The 20,283-nt window shown below is 42.0% G+C and overlaps 1 protein-coding gene across 5 annotated transcripts in view; it reads right to left on the bottom strand.

Moving 5' to 3' along the window:
• DNAJC13 (DnaJ heat shock protein family (Hsp40) member C13) overlaps positions 1-20,283 on the bottom strand; it is a 62,370-nt gene that overhangs the window by 3,177 nt on the left and 38,910 nt on the right. For 4 of the 5 annotated variants that reach the window (XR_008327093.1, XM_053359334.1, XM_053359332.1 and 1 more), the window contains 21 exons: positions 20,038-20,239; positions 18,782-18,897; positions 18,138-18,216; positions 14,774-14,909; positions 13,964-14,148; positions 13,326-13,400; positions 12,538-12,657; positions 11,934-12,113; positions 11,241-11,408; positions 10,456-10,569; positions 9,355-9,471; positions 8,639-8,816; positions 8,308-8,399; positions 6,886-6,985; positions 6,055-6,129; positions 5,796-5,908; positions 3,698-3,867; positions 3,339-3,381; positions 2,726-2,899; positions 1,497-1,676; positions 430-570 (listed from right to left, as the gene is read on the bottom strand). Coding sequence is in view for 4 of the 5 variants with exons in the window: in XM_053359334.1 (XP_053215309.1) it covers positions 430-570; positions 1,497-1,676; positions 2,726-2,899; positions 3,339-3,381; positions 3,698-3,867; positions 5,796-5,908; positions 6,055-6,129; positions 6,886-6,985; positions 8,308-8,399; positions 8,639-8,816; positions 9,355-9,471; positions 10,456-10,569; positions 11,241-11,408; positions 11,934-12,113; positions 12,538-12,657; positions 13,326-13,400; positions 13,964-14,148; positions 14,774-14,909; positions 18,138-18,216; positions 18,782-18,897; positions 20,038-20,239 (2,758 nt within the window). In the remaining variant the exon portion in view is untranslated. Of the gene's footprint in view, positions 1-429; positions 571-1,496; positions 1,677-2,725; positions 2,900-3,338; positions 3,382-3,697; positions 3,868-5,795; positions 5,909-6,054; positions 6,130-6,885; positions 6,986-8,307; positions 8,400-8,638; positions 8,817-9,354; positions 9,472-10,455; positions 10,570-11,240; positions 11,409-11,933; positions 12,114-12,537; positions 12,658-13,325; positions 13,401-13,963; positions 14,149-14,773; positions 14,910-18,137; positions 18,217-18,781; positions 18,898-20,037; positions 20,240-20,283 lie in introns of those variants that run through there. The other variant, XM_053359335.1, reaches the window with a different exon arrangement.

Below are 20,283 nucleotides of genomic sequence, written 5' to 3'. Positions count from 1 at the left end.
CATGTGCCTCTGTTTGGCCATTCAATACACACTGCTCCTACTGGTAAGGTACTCCAAACAGCAAATGTTAGAAACTCTGCATTTAGTGTTGCACACGGAACTCTGCCAATAACTCAGGGAGATATTTATGGTGTATTACGGATATCAGCACGCATGGCAACATCCCTGTGGTGTGGTCACTCTTAGAAAATACGGATACATGTGTGAGCGAATGAGCAAGGATGCATGTTAATGCCAGGACATTCCACCCGCAGCTTTGTAAAGTGAGCCGCACTTTTTCTTGTTGCCCTAAGCAACCCACACACAAGCTGCCGCAGGGAAATACTTTCATTCCACACCACACCACGAAGCTAGCGTAACAAATTGAATGGACACATATTTAGATTGCTATACAAATGCCTTTAAAGGGCACAGTTCCGGCTTGCTTACTTGGACTACGAGATCATTTTGTTCCTTTTGAAACATTCGATTCAGTGCCTCGCAGGCTACTCCAATCGTATCTGGCCGTTTCTTCATTCCATTCATCACAGGTCCGATGGTCTCTAGCGCTGCCATTGAGCGAACACAAAGCTGTGGAGGGGGAAAGCAGTTTGATTTAGGCTGTTGAAGATTCTCATTTAAAAGATGAGGTTACAAGACCCCAAGAAATGTCTAGCACAGGGGTAGGCAACCTAAGGCCCGGGGGCCGGATGCGGCCCAACTGCCTTCAAAATCCGGCCCATGGATGGTCCAGGAATCAGCGTGTTTTTACATAAGCAGAATGTGTCCTTTTATTTAAAATGCATCTCTCGGCTATTTGTGGGGCCTGCCTGGTGTTTTTACATGAGTAGAATGTGTGCTTTTATTTAAAATGCATCTCTGGGTTATTTGTGGGGCAGAGGAATTCATTCATTTCTCCCCCCCCCCAATATAGTCCGGCCCCCCACAAGGTCTGAGGGACAGTGGAACGGCCCACGGCTGAAAAAGGTTGCTGACCCCTGGTCTAGCATACCAACTTGAGTTAACACCCATTTTCCAACCTGGGCTGCAGAAGTAGTAGGCAACATTCCTTAAAGCTAATTGCTGCTAATTTTCCATACCCTGGATTAATTCAAACTCTTGATTGATAGAATGTTCAAACAACTAGGCAACCAACATATTTTAGGGCACCACATCAGGATAGTGTTGGGGTTGCTACATGCTGAGAGACTGGAAGCAACAGTTTGCCTGCAATGTAAATAGGTTGAAGCGTGCATGGACCTGATCTCTTCAACTGACTGAGTTGACAGTTTTATATACTATGATCCCAGCTGGAGACAATCTAATCTGGGGTGTAATATGAGTTAAACTGAACCCTGCTTTATACTGTGCCTAGCTAGATTTACCATCCCTGGTACTGGTTTCAGGGGGGGGAAACATTTTTGAAATCCAATCTACATCATCAGGAACATACAACAAGCACCTGAGATGAAAGTTCTTCCAGCAAACAATAACACAATAAATCCATATCCTCATACCTCATTATCAGACAGCATGTGTATGACACGCATTGCGCTTTTCGGAATGGCGTTGTTCTTGTGATTCAGGGCCTGGAGAATCTTGGGAAGATGACCAAGAGGGGGAACTTGGTCTGCCAGCTGAGGCTGAGCACTAAAGAGGCACACCGTCGCTGTTGTTAAAGTTTCTAAAGTTTCCCCCTGTTTCGGAACACAAAGCACAGAGCAAGTCAATGAAATTTCCTGCTCCACTATTGAAGTCAGTCAACAAGCGGCCAGTTTACAATCAACCGTTTAATGACACTCAGGAGTCGCATGTATGGACATCTTGATTAATTTGTGGGAACGCAGGCTTATCTTAAAGCTTATCTGTGGTCTAAACCACAGAACCTAGGGCTTGCCGATCAGAAGGTCGGCGGTTCGAATCCCCGCGACAGGGTGAGCTCTCGTTGCTCGGTCCCTGCTCCTGCCAACCTAGCAGTTCGAAAGCATGTCAAGTGCAAGTAGATAAATAGGTACCGCTCCGGCGGGAAGGTGAACGGCGTTTCCGTGCGCTGCTCTGGTTCACCAGAAGCAGCTTAGTCATGCTGGCCACGTGACCCGGAAGCTGTCTGCAGACAAATTCCCTCGGCCAGATGAGCGCCACAACCCCAGAGTCATCCGCAACTGGACCTAATGGTCAGGGGTACTTTTACCTTTACCTTTAGGCTTATCTTGTTAAGAAGCAGAGAATGACAGCCATAACCTGAATAAGAATAAGAACCTCTTCAACGTACTGAGCAGTTATCGTTTCTTCGGTCAGAATCCTGTATGGGGAAAACCCAAACTGCACGCACAGATCTAAGGCGTGTGCATAAGCTGTTTCGAACAGCTGCCTGATCACTTATGCAACTGCTTGCTGCACAACAGCCTGTGCTAGGATGCATTCATTTAGTGGCCATTCATTCGTTGTTCTTCAAACTAAACGAATTGCTCTCCTACTGCCTTTAACCACCATGGGTTTGGTGCTGTTATGTGCCAATTATTTCACAGCACAAGCCTAGACAGGTTTACAGAGCAAGAAGCAGAACTAACCGCATCCTTAAAGGTCTTTATTGTAAACTGCTCAGGGCAAGCTATTCACAAATGAAACAAACAGTGGTAGGAAGTAGTAACAATAATAGCAGCAGCAGCACCTTTCAGTGGACCGGAGCTCGCTTTCACAAATGCAGTTGCACAAAGCTAACACGCAACCAATCAACTCCACTTACATGGGGGTTGTTTTTCTCCAGGAGTTCGGTGAATTTTTCTAACAGTGCAATGAGAAATTCCCTAGGTTTTCGCAGCACCCAGGCCGGCTGGGCAATAAAGATTCTTAGGAAGACCCCTCCTACAGAAAGTTCACCCTCTGCTTCACCGTACACCACAGCAAAGTCCTCAGGCAGCTGGATCAACGAGAGAAAAAAATGTCACTGAGTTCGTGCATTAGGAAAGTTACATTTGGTTTATTAGAAAGGGAGGGGGACTAACAACACAGGTGTGAGCCCAACTACGATTATAAGGGTCTATAGCAATGCAGAATACTTTGCAGCAGGGCTGTTGAAGCTGCAGCCATCCAGTGGATGCTGGGCTCCTGCTCCCATAGGACCAAAAGTAGCATGACGTGGCCAGAGCGGATGGGAGTTTTAGTGCAGGAACATCCAGAGTTTCATAGCGCCCCCCCCCCCCGGGTCTCTGTCCTACCGTGCAGTTTTATGCTATTAGTCATGGTACAGCGAGATAAGACTGAGCAGTAGCAAAAAAGAGAAAATGCAAAAGGATACGAAGGAAAATCACACCCATGCTTTGTCTTAATTTCCCCCTTAACGTTTAAATTTTGCTTACCTTCCAGTTAATATCAGGGTTATCTCTCTGTAGTTTAAAGTGCCTTAAAAAAAAAGTCAGAAAACCCATTAACAAATTCTTCTGCAAGCAAGGGCTAAAAATGAATTAAATTCTAAATGCTTCCCTCGCCTGAGGTTAAAATCAAACTGGCTTATTTGCACTCTAATCGCTTTTAGCAATTTTGATCAATACAGAATATCTGGTTATATTTTTTGCATTATGGCGCCTGGAATAGACCCTGTACTACAATCGCAGAGGATTCCAAACTGAATCTAATCGTTGGCTTTACAGTTCTGCTACGTCTTACCGCGAAACTGACTACAAAAGTACAACCATTATTCACCACAACTGTAACATACTCTAGCATCATTTCCCGAACAGTTGTAGACACTTTCTCTCTGGAGTTGTCATTCCATATCAACTCTGGATTTTCATGCGTTCCTTCAAAAATGTGAACAGCAGCTTCGGGGTTATCTCTCATGGCATCCATAAAGACACCAGGCAGAAACTTCATTAGAGTAATTCTAACCTAGAAAAGAACACACCAGATTGCAGAGTCTGTCACCGCTAACCAAGGTTTCCAGTTAATCAAATGAGCAGCTTGTAATGCTGACATCTAGCAAAGCACAGGGAAAATGTTTTTGAAAGGAATTTGACTTATCAACAGATAGCAATTCTTAAACCTGTGTGGGGAATGTCTTTGTATGGCTGACTATTGTTTGGATAATGACCTGTCTTGTGAAGAGTCCTTGAGTTACACCCCCTGCCTCGGAATGACCTAAACTGAACTTGATGGACGGGCATTGTGAATCCCCATTGTTCAGCCCAGACAGAGATCCAGCTCTGACAGCCTTCTGACTCTTTCCTCGCTGTGAGGTGACAGGGAACCAGGCAGAGGGCCTTCTTGGTAGCTGCACCCACCCTGTGGAATGCTCTCCCTTCAGATGTCAAGGAAATAAGCAACTATCTGACTTTTAGAAGACATCTGAACGCAGCTCTGTATAGGGATGCTTTTAATGCTTGATGTCTTACTGTATTTAATGTTTTAATTTGTTGGAAGCCTCCCAGAGTGGCTGCGGCAACCCAATCAGATGGGTGGCATACAAATAATAAATTATTACTATTCTATTATTATAGGTTTCACAATTCATGAAGACTAAGGCTATCAATAAGGGGACGTGGGTGGCGCTGTGGTCTAAAGCCTAGGGCTTGCCGATCAGAAGGTTGGCGGTTCGAATCCCCACGACGGGGTGAGCTCCCGTTACTCAGTCCCTGCTGCTGCCAACCTAGCAGTTCGAAAGCACATCAAAGTGCAAGTAGATAAATAGGTACAGCTCCAGCGGGAAGGTAAACGGTGTTTCTGTGTGCTGCTCTGGTTCGCCAGAAGTGGCTTAGTCATGCTAGCCACATGACTGTACGCCGACTCCCTCGGCCAGTAAAGCAAGATGAGCGCCGCAACCCCAGAGTCGTCCGCGACTGGACCTAACGGTCAGGGGTCCCTTTACCTTTACCTAAGGCTATCAATGGCTACTATATCCACTGTTGGAGGCAGTATCTCTCAGGGAACCCTTTGCTGGAATTCACATTTGGGGAGAATGCTGCTATACTCCTGGTTATGACTTACCACAGGCATGTGGTTGGCCATTGCGAGTATTATATGCTGGGCCAAATGGGCCGCTGGCTTGATCCAGAACGGCTCTTCTTATGTTCCCATGTTTTCCAACCAGCATGTTGCCCTATAAGACTAGTAGCTTGCAGAGAGTGAAATGTAAAGCTTGCACCACGTGAGGGCTGTTTATTTCAAGTGATGCACATTGGCTGCATCCAGATACCGTATTTTTCGCTCTATAACACGCACCCGACCATAACACGCACATAGTTTTTAGAGGAGGAAAATCCGTCGGCATGCCACCCGTAGGCATTTCCTCCATAACACGCACAGACATTTCCCCTTGCTTTCTAGGAGGAAAAAAGTGAGTGTTATGGTGCAAAAAAATACGGTAATTAGATCTTGGATTGAGAAGCCAAGCTACTTGGCTCTCCCCACCCTTCACGTTAAGTGGAAAAACCAAGGCAGGAAGACGTCGCCAATTCCTCTTGCGTCCAAACCAGGAAAACTATGACTAATGGCTTCCAAATAAGGAATGACAGTAAGTCATATTTCAAAGCTGGCTTATGTATCCTGTTTGCTGGGAAGCTATTAATCATCGTCTGCTAGCTTAGGTGTAATAGGAAGCCATGGTAACAGCAGCTTCGTGGCCTGTTTCCCAGCCCATATGAAGGGATGATAAAGATGAATACGGCCTGTGTAATGTTAACTCCTAGTACAGGGTTGGACAGTATTTTTTATAAGCATGTTGCAAATCAAGTCTAACAGACATTGTGCTATTTAGTGTTAAAAGCATGCTTTTAAAAGGGCCAGTTACAATGCCCAAAAATGAAGCGAAACACACTCACCTTTGGACCAACCAGTTTGTCGGCTGTCATTTTAGCAAAAAGCTCTGCAGTCTGAGATCGAACTTGGGGATGTGTTGAGTTGCAGAACATATCAAGTAAGTAGATTAAAGCACCTAGGAAGGGACAGAGAAACAGAGGGCAGCCTATGAATATTCTGATAGATAAAAATAACTGAACTGTTGCCTCTTCCAATCACAGAAAGTTTGGAACATTACTTTTGGATTCTACAAGCAACAAAGAACTACAGCGTTCACTGTACCTTTTGCCATGGCCTCTTTAACTATTTTGGTACTGGATGTCAAAGCATACAGAGTTTCCAGAACAAGCTGCCGACCTGCCAAGAGGAAAAACTGTGAGCGAAACCCAGCTTTTGTGTGTCTCTATTTAGCAAAGATGAAGTAAAAACACAACAGGGCTTGTTTAGAGTTGGACAACGGGGCCTGCACTATTGCCTAGTTTAGCTGGCCCCTCAGGAAAGAGCTGTTTATGAGGCGAAACAAAAGCCTTCCATGGATTGAGTTCCAAAGTCAGCAAAGGTATTTTAAAAAAAATCCTATGAAAGATCAGCTTAAGTCAAAGAACTAAGCACTAGTAGAATTAAAATATATGCATATTATATATGCATATATAAAAAAATCACATACATATACAATACAATAAAAACATCACAGATCTAGCCTTTCCCTTAAAAGCAAGTCCCTAATAATAGAGAAAGAAGTTCCAAAGGGCTGATTGCGGCAAGATGCCTTCATTCACAAAATGGGTTTATCCTGAAAACATACGTTCACTGAGGGTTCTTCTCTAGATCTATTTTGAATGCCAAAAACAACACCCCAACACAGGCGATTTTACTTCATTCGTGATTTCCTATAATTTTCCCACCAGTTCTGAAGTCAGAGGGCAAGATCTCCAGTTTAGAGAATATTTGTCTCTACACAGTACTGAGACCTCAATGCCCTTCCCAAGTTGGAGCCACAATTCTATATGCACGCTTGTAAGGGGGGGAAGTTTTTCTTTTTCTTTTGGTATCTAAAGAGTTTTCTAAACATGTATTTTTGTCACTGAATAAGTAAACTCACGCTCTACGTACTTGAAGGTAGTGAATGTAGGAGGGCTAGTAAGTTGGAAAGAACCATTGCTTCTGCAATATTATTTACACATTCTTGGTTACTAGTCACTATGTTCACCACCTGTGAAAGAAATAAATAAAATAAAATAAAAACTGCTAGACTGGTATGGAAGCAGCTAGTTGTCAATCTTGATTCCTTGATTTTCTACATATTGATTGGATACATAAATTCAAGCTTTGCTTCCAGAAAGGCTGCTCTGAATTTTCTGTGAATATTTATAGCAGAAAATGTCTTTCAAAATATTTGACCAAATGCTGTTTTCAAACAATAGTTTAATTTTGCAACAGAAGGAGCAGCATCAGGTAAAAGCCGTGACTCTAGTTCTCTATCTCTTCCCAACCCTGCATCGCTGTCGCTACCCATTCAGTGAGGTGAATGCAAAGGCTTTGTTTGCCCTTGGCGAGGTAGCCAAATCTGATTTGTGTAACAACAGATATATGACCTGTGATTATCTGGGATCATGTGGGCTGAAAAAAGACTCCCCGTCCCAAAAAATCTGCCTCTTAGCCAGCTTCTTAGAACAGGCAAATAGGTGTGGAAATGTAAGCCAGGGCGGAGTGGATATTGGTGTATAGGGGTGGGATAACGGTGGCGGTGCAAAGAGAGCAGTCACTTTTGCCAAGGCAACTCAGGCCATTGCTTCTGCCCAATGATGCTCCTTCTGGTGAGAAATTAAGGCTGCCACTGTTGCCTTCGGAAGTAACATTTGGACAAATGTCATTGTGTTCTACTGCCTGCTAAATGCACATTCCTTAGTACTATTCGCATAGCCTGTGAACTGAAGATTTAAAGTCATGTATGGTAGCTATTAAGGGACACGGGTGGCGCTGTGGGTAAAACCTCAGTGCCTAGGACTTGCCGATCGCGTGGTTGGCGGTTCGAATCCCCACGGCGGGGTGAGCTCCCGTCTTTCGTTCCCAGCTCCTGCCCACCTAGCAGTTCGAAAGCACACTTAAGTGCAAGTAGATAAATAGGTACCGCTTTCTAGCGGGAAGGTAAACGGCGTCTCCGTGTGCTGCGCTGGTGCTGGCTCGCCAGAGCAGCTTTGTCACGCTGGCCACGTGACCCGGAAGTGTCTCCGGACAGCGCTGGCTCCCGGCCTCTTAAGTGAGATGGGCGCACAACCCTAGAGTCGGACACGACTGGCCCATACGGGCAGGGGTAGCTTTACCTTTACCTACCTTTGCGGTAGCTATTTTGATGCCCTGCACTCCCATTCTCTAGCTACAAAACCCAAAACCAGAATTGTTACTGGCTGAGTGTAAAATAACGTCCTTACATTTGTCATAAAAGTGAACACCGCTTTGATTAATCTGCACAATATATTCCGAAGTAAAGAACTTTCTCCTGTGGCAAGAAACTTTTATCACTTTGGTTTTTACCTCCAGAGCCAGCTGTTGGACTTGACCAGCTCCGTGGACACGCAGAAGGGAGAAGATTAACTTAAAGTGACCTATGCATTCACATTCTGAACCTGCGTGGAGAAAGACAGCTGCTATGGTTAAAGTGGACGAAACTAAGGCACTTACTTTCAAGCAAAGCTATCTTAAAAACATTTTTTAAATAACGCCCCCCCCCCACCTTAATCAGCTTAAACAGCCATTTTAGTTTGGTGATAAGCTGTACGACTAAGCATTCATCTAAAACATCCAAAATCTAAAGTGAGGTTTTGTTCGACAGGAATGTTTAAGGTGTCCAACATGCCTCGCTTACCTGGGTTGTGTTTTATTACATTTCTCAGAGCCTCCAAGGCCATCTCAACCCTTCTGAGCCTCTCTCCATGTTGGTTTGACTCCACTTTCCCTGTGTGAGTCATGGCCATTAATGTATGAAGGTACTGGGCTTGTGAGCCTATGTAATCCAAGAGGCTTGCAGCAAATGATTTCGGAAGCTGTAGGGTAACAAGCAAGAAGGAAAATTAAAAAGATAGGTAGGAAAGAAACATTTTGTTGTGGCTGCTTAACACAGTGTATCCATATTTTACAAACTATTTACAATTAAGGGATGAACAATCAAATGCTCTATCAGGATACATCACCAGTAGTGTTTCAGCTTCACATAGCAAGGCTTCCTCACAAGATTATAACAAAGGAAGGGTAAGACTGCTATATAAAAGTCTGGGAAGTTCTATAGTATAGGGTTACTCCATTCTGAAAACATTTCTTTCCCGACGTTTGAATTTTTTAACAAAGGAAGAGCTATAACAAACATGTAACAAAATTCAGAGGGAATGGATATAGATCCTCTGAACGTATCTGCTGTGTTGATGATTTACTGAGAACAAATTAGTACATCCTATATTTTGACAAGGAAAGGAGCTTAAATATCTAACACGTTTCGTATTGGTATGCAAAAAAAGAAGAAGAAAAAAGGGATTAACCAATTTACAACCAACAGACTTTACCAAATAACAAGAAGTAGAATCTTACCTCCAGCTGGAATGTGGGGACTTCATTGTAAACTCTAACAAAAATCTCTCCTACAATAAGCTCTTTTGCATGATCGCTGAAGATGAATTCAGATCCATAGCTTTTATCACAGTCACCCTTTAGAAAGTAAAAATCAATTGAATATATTTGCAGCTTCCCATAGTAAAAACATTAAGCCGAATGGACGCAAAAGCAGTACAATCCCCCAATATGAATTGTCTACTTTAAGCTTGGAGACATGAAGCGGGGACAGAATTTGATTTCAGTTCTCATTTACTTTGCAAGAAAAGGCTAGAAATGTAAGCAGGTGAAGGTAGGAGGAGAGTTGGCCAGCACTTGGGAAGATATCTATTACTTCTGTCCTTTCCCATGGCTGTTGCTAATTCCTGCACAGGTTGCACTTTAACCCTCAATGATCTTTTAACACGTGTGGTGCTGCAACAGGAATCCTGCAACCAAAAGCATGCTGGGTTGAAATCGTTCTTTTAACCCCAGCTGCAGAACTCGAATATGTATGACAATCGTACTCAGCTACAAGTGATTGCTAAAGAAGAAGAAGATGCTAAGCAACACCTGAGCTGTACTACTGGCAAAGACAGAGCTCTCGATCACTCAATTGAGGGCAAATATCTGAGGGAAAACAAGTCACTCCTCAGCCCCTTGTGCTGCTTCAACATCTTCTCCATCCAGAGCAATATGAGATGCAACAAAGGGGATAAAGGAATCAGGAAAAACTGTCTCCTCCACCTCTGCCAGCAAGAGCCTCTCCTGGTTTTAGGTCATGTCTGAACTGAAGGAGCCTTTCTGTTCACTGATGGCGAATTAGGATCAGAGTTATTTACATATGCTTTTGTGAAAGGATGCTGTTTACAACATGAGACCATAAATGGAGAAATGAGGGGATGAAATCTATAAATCCCATGGGAGGACACAAAACTTTTGTGGCCTGGTACATTAAAAGAAGCTGGCCGTGTGGCTTTTGTACACCTCGGTTTAATGATTCTGACAAATGCAGTGACAAGAATTACTTGCTGCTTCTTTCAGTTCCCTGCCTCAGAAACTCCCAACTAGCCAGCCCGACAATTTGAAAAAGTGCCTCACTCTTTTAATCATGCTTTCCTGCTGAGATTCCAAGAACTCAAGGAGTTCAGCTCTTGTCCGATTGTTCCAAATAAGGTACGGGCTTTCTGTGTTGCTGTTCAGCATTTTCAGAATCTAGGTTAAGAAACAGTTATGGCAAAACAGATTTGAATGCAGGACGAATATTTCATTTTTTCTACAGCATCTACATCCAACCAGCTTAATACCACTACAAGACCACTGTAACCCTTCTAGCTTTCTCAATGTGCAAGTTATTTCCTCTTATTTATTCTTTAACACGAGTCTATTTGGAATTTGCTCTGAAAAACTCCAGCTCTGGCTAGATGCACACTTTATGATTTCAAGCGCTACAGAAGTAATCTGAAACAGTCTCTATCCTGCAACTATTGAGTGCAGCAAGCACTGTTTCTCTCTTATGTTTGCGTGCGCACACACACAAATATTCCTGGTTTGCCATATGCAGTAATCACTCAAAAATACTGTAGCACCAATATCATGTGAAATAGCTCTTAGTATCTGGCAAGAAAGACACGACAAGTTAGAAATAGTAGGATGACTACTGTACAAATCCACACATCTCTATTAACACTCCGCTATCTTAAACAAAAATCCATTGGCTGCAACACAGAGAACTGAAGGTGCTCGCAAGTGCCTCAATCAAGACTCCTTTTCTAAGACACTAAAGGCTGTATAATTTTCTTTGTTGCCATTACTAAATTTTCATGCTCAGCATACGTCAAGAAAAGCGGAAAAACATTAACGTGGGTATTAAAATGTTCTTGTACCTCGGCAGGATTGACCACAGCAAGTTTTCTTGCAATATATGGCGTCAGCATGCCTGCAAGACTTTTTCTGATGGTTGGGTTTTCAGGTGTAGCTTGTTCTCCGGGAAGATATCCGCCAAGACGGCTCAAAGCAAGGAGGCTAAGCTTTGCAAGGGTATTGGCTACTTCCTGTTAGCAGAAAATAGGGAATCAATCTCATGCTTAGATTTTCTGAATAGGTGAGGAAACCAGACCACCCCTCCTTCACAAGCAATACTGCAAAATAAAATGGACACAACTTGCAAAAATGTCATTGCCCAATTTGGGGCAACTGTCACTTGCCATTGTGTCTCCTTATACCCCAACTGTGCACTATTCAGGAGGGTACTCTAACTCTCTAGAGGGGCTTTGTGGGTGCTGCAGAGGGATGTGTTGGGTTTTTTTAACAATATAAATAAGTTCCCTTCTTCAAACTTCCTTCTCTCTTTGGATCAAAGCTTGGCACAAGCAAGCACAACTGATCTTGAGAATGTCATTTGAACCGCACAAAAAAGGCTACAACACACATGCAAAATTTTACCTAAAAGCACAGCACATTAAGCAATGTGTTTGCTTTTAAGATAATGACTGTAAGTTCCTACAGCCATCTTAGAAATGCTGCTCAGGATATATTTAAAGTACAGCAGTCTATTCACAGTTCCTTATTATCATTACCTGCTGATTGGAATCTTCACTCTTCTGAATCCCACTCTCTTCTAGTGTGTAATCATAGTTGAAGATGTAGCCGAGCAAATACCACAGAACTCCAGCTTGAAACAGATGTGTCTGTAGCCAGTAGTCCACAGCAAAGGAGCTGACACACTCGACCCCTAGGGAAGCCACGCGGGGAATGTTCTGAGTAGGAAAGAAAACATTTGCTTTGGGTGAGAAATGCTTCAGTTCAGCAGGAACGAGACAAGCGGTGTTTCTGACGTAAAAATGACAAAATGAAATAGTGGCACGTTCTTCACACTTTTTGTTTCTTGCTTCTGCAGTGTAGAGCTTTAATCACATTACATAATAGGGGAAACAGAATAAATAAGAATATAATAGGGTAAACAGAAGGACTGTGTCTGTACATTCCATTGGACAATGTGCAAACAAAACTGTCTACATGCCTCAAGAAGCCTTATGCGAACTGGGGCTCTGACAGGAAGTTCTACAGCTTTCAAAAGGAAGGCAATAGGCCCAAATGATTGCATCCACTTAATGGACACTCCTGAGGTTCTACAGAAATGGGAGGCTAGAAAAGGAAGATAGGAGTCATACAAGAGCTTACCTTGCCATAATACAGTACTCTGCAGAGATCCTTGATGGTATTTGGCATTTCAGTTATTTTCTCTCTGCAATCTTCAAACTGGGCTGCCACACTGTAACATTTACTTACATGCCCACACACCTATTAAGTGAAAAACGCGAAGTCATATGGCGTTGGGACAGTGTATAATAAGATGCACTACAAATATACACGCTTCAGAAGTTGAAAAGGAATGATAAAGAGCTCCCTGGAAGGCAGACAAAGCACTGTAATTTGCCAAGTGATTACTTCTTTCAGTCTTGTGAAGCATTGTTACTTCTTTTCAATTTATGAAGTGTCTAATGTTGGCACCAGGAAAGGGCTGTGGCAAAATGGGAGAATGGTAAGGTACACATTTTGCATGTGGAAGTTCTCAGGTTCAGTCTTTGGTATCTCCATCGTTAAAAAGAAACTATGCTTTAATGAGAATAAGCAGAATGCTGGTACGCACCACTGAAATTGCAGGTGCTTTCTTCCTCCCCTGTTGCCGCTGTACTACCAAAAAAAAGCCATAGCTTCTTGTGCTATCCGAGCCTAGACTGGTGGTTTGTTTCTCTCCAAACCAACCATGAGCAGGTAGCCAATGTTTGCTCTTATTCACATTAAACCATAGTTTATTTTATCTACAGTTTTAATATGATGTGAGAACCATGTTAGTGTAAATAGTTAGAACAGTTGCCCGAATCTGGTCTCCTATGGCCAGTTCACATTTTAGTTCACATTCACACATATGCTAAATCCTCCATTACTGGATTATTCTGAACACTTACCTGAACTGACATATCATCTGGCTTACTAAAGTGTGTCAGGACAGCAACACAGCGATTAAAAGCCTCTTGCAGAATCTGTGGGGATAGAAAAGACATTTTCACCCCTGAACACTGTCAGCAGCAAAAGCTGAAACGATTGTTCTCATTTAGCAAATATTTCTCTACAAATTTTGGGATGCCATTTTAAAGCCACAATGTAAAATTTAATACTTCAAATGCCTACTTGTTAGAGAAAGAGAAGTTCAAGTATTCTAAGCCAAACCAATAATCTGAAATTATCTGGAGTAATATTAACAACATTTCTTAGAAGCCCAATTATTGTTTCTTTTGCTTGATATTAAGTTAGAAGTTAATATTTGTGTTTTTTAAATAACAATCTACTTGCTTATTCTTAGGCAAATTAAGCCAAATACATGAAATATTCAGCACTGGTTATGCAAGCTTACAGAATAGTCAGCAACAGCAGTTCTGAGATGTACTTACAGATAGCTAGAAAATATGAGGAAAAGCTGGCTTTGCAGACAACACCCAGCCAAAAAGGGTTATTAAAATGCATTTTGCAAACCAGAGCTTAATAGAAAGGAAGAATAAAACTCACTCTCTGCAAAACATAAGCCACAGGAGGATTTTGAGCCTACCTCAATACCATTCTCTCTTCTTAGTTCTTCTGCATTAAGTGCTGAGCAGTTGACAGTGTAGAAAGCTAACTCAGTAGCAGCAGGCAACAGGGGAGATTCTTTGGAGAACAAGAGGTCGTCTGAAGTTTCTATTGTGATTGTCTTAATCAACATGGGGTAGCCTGCGTATTTATAAGGCTTCAAATCTTGAAAAGAAAAGAATGCCAAGAATTAACATTCACATGTGAATCAGTCTCATGGTGACACTTATTCTATACCAAACAAATTATTTTTATGGTTTCTTACTTCAAAGGCTAACAACACAGGAGAAAGGAGAAGTGTAACACAGAATGCACTAAACAAATTAGTTCCTAACAAGTAGGAGAGGTTGAATTCCCCAAGATTCTGGGCAGCTCCTCGGGAAGTATACAGGTGAATCTCAGCAGCATTTGGAAAATGGGATCTCAAGGCTCTGTTTTGAATGCAGACTCTCTGCCTTAGAACAAGCCCTAGGTTTTCTACCAACAAAAGTCCACCTATTAATCAGTGGAGACGGATTGATTTTAAATTGCTGGAAAAAGTGTATTAACTGCATTCAAAGAAATGTCCATTTTGGACTGGACTGTAGCCTCCAGAAGTACAGGGGCCTCCCCTCCTTCAGAAATCCACTCTCCAACAAAACCAAGGTGATGAGCTTGATAGTTTGCCACATTATTTGTATCAGTTGCAGCCAGTGAGTTGCCAAATAGGCCCAAAGTTTTCAATAACACATAAATGAGATTTAATATTTCACAAAACAAAATTACGTCTTCAGATGCTAAGTATAATTACCATCTTTGTGTCTGTTGAAAAGGATGCTTTGAGCTTTCAAAATTAGAATTATGTTCTCAGGATCTGGACCATCCACCACTTTGGCTGACTTGGTACACAAAAACTCATACGCTTTATTCACCTTTTCAAACATATCCTGCAAATACAATGCACGTAAGGAAGCAGGTATGAATCCAATCTCAAAATAAATCAGCTGATGTTGCAAAAGGAACAGGCCAGGATTTTGAGACTCTCTTCTACTACATACTCTTCAAAGACACGGTTCTAATTTTGAGCTATTTTAATGTTTTTCTGACTTTTATACCATACCCTTCTCTGAAAAGTCCTATACAGACACACACAGTAGGACAACAGAGTTAACAAGAAACTTAAGTACAGCCTATTCAGAACAGCCACGTGTGCAGACAGCATCGTACATAGTATTCCAGTATTTGGCTAAGGATTACTTAATGTAAAGCAGGGATGAGACCTGCAGTCAGATTTCAGAGTCCCCTCCCAACCGTAAGTTGTACAGCAGGAAGGGAAAGGGTCTTTGAAGTTGTGCAAATTGTGCAATTACGACTTCTTCCCTCACAATCAGATCAAAGCCGAGGGAGAAATTAACAGACCTGTATTCCTGGCAGATATGCTAAAAGTAGTCCATACAATTTTGGGCATGCAATTACATTATGAAGTTTGGGGCTCAAAACAGTTGCGGTTAATGGTTTCCAGTTCAGCGATGTGCTGACTTCATTTACATTCTTCTGCCGGGATTACAGAGATTTGCCACATTCGCACAGGAAGGACAGATAAAAAGGGCATTGGGAGAGCTATTTTCCCCCACAAGAAAATGGAAGGTGAAACTTGAATGGAGTTACTAAAAATGAAATTTATGCCTCTGTTACCATGGGAAACAGGTGTGTGTGTGTGTGTGTGTGTGTGAGAGAGAGAGAGAGAGAGAGAGAGAGAGAGAAAATGGACTTCCGGGGTGGCGCCATCGGCAATGGGGGACTCCCTCTGAATTGGAGGGACCAGCTCCGCATGAAACGGGTCTTTTCCGCTGCGGCGAAGCGGGGACCCTTTTCGAAATCACAGGCGGATGAAGCCTGTGACCGTGGGACTCGGCGGGCACCCTTAGCGCCCCCCCAACCTGCAAAGGAACCCACTAACGGGCTCCGAAGCGACAAGGGGGAAGCGGCGCGGTGCTGCGAGTCAATTGCTTTTTCTGCGGAGCGAAGCCGCATAGCCGTTGCCGGAGAGTGCTGCCTTTTTCCTGGGAAAATTTGGCATCTAAAATAACCACCCGTGAGAACTGAAACATTGAACATTTGGACCTTAATTAAGAACTGGCGAAATAGAAAGGAATTTGGACTTAAAATTTACCCTAATTTGGTACTGAAACGGGAAGGTCTAAACAGGAAGTCAGCCTTCCGTTTCCTTGTAGCCAGAACAAAGCAAAGACAACGTAAACTAGAGCTTTGAAAATCACTTTCAAAGGATTGGTTTTCATCATTTAAAATCGCTGAACCCCCCTTCGACAGCAGGAGAAGAAGGGGGATCTTTTTTGGGCTGTTTAAACCTGCAGAAGTGAGTTTAAAGCAAAGTAATTTTCCACCGTCCTGATCCTGGAGCGGGGTGTCAGAATTGACGTTTGAAGCTCATTGACCAGAAACAAATTTCTCTGACAGATAGTTAAAAGAAGAGAAACATAGTGATTCCATTGTTTCCTTTCGCATTTTAAAAGGACAAATATGGACAAAATATCTTAAAAAAGAAACTTTGTTGCTATTGTTTTCAAAAGAAAGAACAACCAGAAGTTTTTCCCCTAGAGGGGGACTGTGAAATTGCAACTAATTCCTGGGAGCTTGCAGCTGCCTCAGATTACAACCGTGGGAAAGGATTTGTGACCTTGCAGGACAATATCTTCAGAAGCACTGTTGGGTGCTCTCTGTAAAATAAATGCCGTATTGGATCAGTTAAGCCAGAAGATGGATTTGATGACTAATGTGACCAGAACCTTTGAACAGGTAGTGGGAAATTATATGGAGCCCACTCAGGAACTAAAACAGGAGTGTGCCATGACAGAACAACTGAAAGAAGAGGATGTTGCTGAATTTTGGGCGCCAGAGATGGAGGGAGCTGCGGCCCAGCAGGAACATAAATTTTTGGATTTGACAAATGAACTTGGAAAAAACCAGACTTGGAATGATAAAGTTTGGTTAGGTTTGGAAATGGGGGGCTGGACAGACCCCCCTACACAGGGAGATTTGGACTTTTCAAGTCTGGCAATGGGCCGTCAGATGTCTGGAGCTGTGGGGGCTCTCAATTTTGGAGGGAATCTGGAACATGTTTTTAAATATCATATGGAGTCCAGTCTGGACTATGGAAAAGGGGCTGATCTGTTGAAAAGGGTCCAAAACATTACCAAGCTGGAGTTCCCACGAATGAAAGGAAAATATGAAGAAGAGCTGCGGAAGGTACATGGAAGAGACTTGAGGGCCTCGGATATAAGATTACCAGGTTAATGTGCTAGATTAATAGGATAAAAAGGACTGACAAAACCCGGGACCAGGAGGAAGGGACGCTGGCTGAAGATTGGATTGTTTTTTTCTTTTTTTTATCATTAGGATTGTTCTATAAAATTGATGAATGTTAGAAAAATGTTGAGATGAAATTACTTGGCTCTTGTAAAAATGTCTACAGAATTAAGTAAGTATGTTATGGTTAGGAGAAGTTGGTAAAAATAAGATTTAAGGTTTAAACTTTAAACTTTAAGGTTTTCTATAAGATGAAAATAGATTAAGGTAATGTAATGATAGAATATTATGAATTAAGGGAAGGATTTGCTGCGATTATTATTAATCAGGAAACAAGAAAAGGGAGGAGGAGGAGGTCAAAGAAAGAAGGTATTGAAAGTGGAGAATTTGAGAATGATGGTTTTATTTTTTTTATTTTTATTTTTCTGTCTTGTTTTTTCTTTGGGTGTGTATAATTTAAAAAAAAAATTTCCCCAATAAATATCATTTAAAAAAAAAAAGAGAGAGAGAGAGAATGAATATGATTGTGTGTGGGCCTGGCAACTTCCACTACTGGAATGTTATGGGGTCCATAACTCAAAACTGTTTCCCCTTTCTGATGTAAATATATATATATTTAAGAGCTTTAGCAAACAAACAGTTGCACTTCTATTATGCAGGAATTTGTGCACAAATGGGCTGTCCTGATGACATAAAAGGAGTGACTCTGCACATTTGAACAAATGAACACTTGAACCTGCTCCCCGCACTGCAGTAACTGGGGTAGATCCTTGTATACAGTAGAGAGCCTGTGCTCAGACACCAGATCTGACCCAATACATCCTATATATTTAATACATAGCACTTACTCGACCTTCTGGATTCTTGTCAGGGTGGTATTTCTGGGCCAGTCTGAAATAAGCCTTCCTGATTTTGCTCTCATCGTGCCTGTCAGATACATAAAGAATTTGCTTACCTAGGATTCAATATGCTGTCTTTCAGTCAGGGAAAAAAACTGTAACATAGATTTCAAACTAAACTCTGGCAGAGGTTATTTTGAACGGCAGATTTTAGGTCACTTTCCAAAGCACGTTTTATGAGTTAGCTACAAATGTTATCCATAAGATCTAGGCCAGTCTGTCTCTTATTTAATGTTGAGTTGGGGTGGCAGCGCTAATGGTACATTTTCAGTGACTTTTCAGCACTATTATGGCAATCCGGTCTTGGAAACTGGATTCCCCCTCCCCATCCTCTCTGCACACTGCTATGTGGGCTCCTGCGCTTTAGTTAACCGATATGCCTCCAAATCAATAGGTCAGGCTGGTCTGAAATAGAGGTGCTCCAATGCTGAACCATTATACTATCGTTCCTGTACAAAACTTCAGCCATGCCAGCTGTTCTTCCGGTTCTGGAACTTAAATCAGAGGGCAACCAAGTTTAAATGATGCAAGATACACGAGCTAAGGGTCATTTATATTAAAATGTCAGTGGAACCAAAGAGCATATAACTTACTGTCCTTGTCCCTTTGGGAGATGGAGAACTTCATAAGCATCATCTATTGACATTGTGGGCGCCTTCTTATCCACCTCCTTCTTCCAAGCATCTAGGGTATCTTTTAAGAGTTTAACCTGGCCGGGGTGGTGGGGAGACAGAAAATTCCAAATGAGTTCTTCTAATGTAACTTCCAGATCTTCCCTGGGGAGGGGGGAGGAGAGGAAGGGGGAGATAGCTGCTATTACTCAGCCACCTAGGCCCTCCTCTCTATTAGAAAACCTGCAATATAGGAGTTTTATCTCTTATATTTGAAAATTTGAACATACTCCTTTATTTATTTTAATTTCATTGATGCTTTAACAGTAAATTGGTACATCCATTTCACAATTTATCCTCGTTTTTATTCTGATTATATATGCTGGGATCTTTTCTGTGAACCACCCTGAGACTTCCAGGTACAGGGCGGTATATATACTCAAAAAATAAAAAAATAAAATAAAATAAAATAAAATAAAATAAAATAAAATAAAAATACATTATTTGACTTTCCCACCCCAGCCCTCCCATGGGTTCCCTTTTACTCTTAGCTGTGATACGCATCTTTCTCTACCTTCTAATTGATTTAGCTGCTGTTCGTCGATCTAGTCCTACTTGGGAGATTTATGAAACTGTTATAATTCTTTAAACAATCTCCAAAGTTTTCCCACTCCTCTCTTATAAGATTGTTTAAAGAGATTGTTTGGAGATTGTTTAAAGAATTATAACAGTTTCATAAATCTCCCAAGTTTCTTATCTTTGCAGTCAACATCACTAACTCCACATATTCTATTAACTTATTCTGCCAATCCTCTTTTGTTGGACTGTTTGTCCTTCCACATTTGTGCATAGGCTATTCTGGCCGCAGCAGTTGCATAAAGAGCAAGATTTAATGCATTCTTAGGTATCTCACCCTCTATCATACCCAAAAAGAACATTTCGGGGTTTTTTTTTGGGGGGGGGGAATGTCAACCTCAGCATCTTTTTTATTTCTGTGTATATCATCTTCCAATATCCCTTAGCTTTCGTACATCCCCACCACATTGAACACACTCCTTGTTTAAACTTAACTGGCTTTGAAACTGTATACTTTAAAACAGACCTGTTAAGATCATGGCACACTCAAGATGCCAGTAAAGCAGTCATGGCTCTCGCAGTTCTTTTGACTTATTTCCCCTTTTTATTTTTCAATTCTGCTTTGCTGCAGAACGAGGAAGAGTGCAAGACATTTGACTTACAGGGTCTTTAATTGGCCAGTCAGGAAACCGAAGTTTATCACAAAGATGCCTGAGGTAATAGATGTTACAAAACAGCTCGTTCTCCAGCTGAGGATAGTTGATTAGTGGTATTGGGCAGTACTGGTAAAGCGCTCTTGTGTTACTTTGAAGACGAGGGGTGAAGTCAGCAAGATGAGCAGCTATCTTCTCTATCATAAGGCGCCTGTGAATTACAAAAGGCATTTTGAAGCAAACAATCACTAACGT

Source organism: Podarcis raffonei, chromosome 12, assembly GCF_027172205.1.
Source record: "Podarcis raffonei isolate rPodRaf1 chromosome 12, rPodRaf1.pri, whole genome shotgun sequence".
Classification (NCBI taxonomy): domain Eukaryota; kingdom Metazoa; phylum Chordata; class Lepidosauria; order Squamata; family Lacertidae; genus Podarcis; species Podarcis raffonei.
The sequence above is the reverse complement of the archived record's forward strand: the minus strand, read 5'-3'. Positions and strand labels throughout refer to the sequence as shown.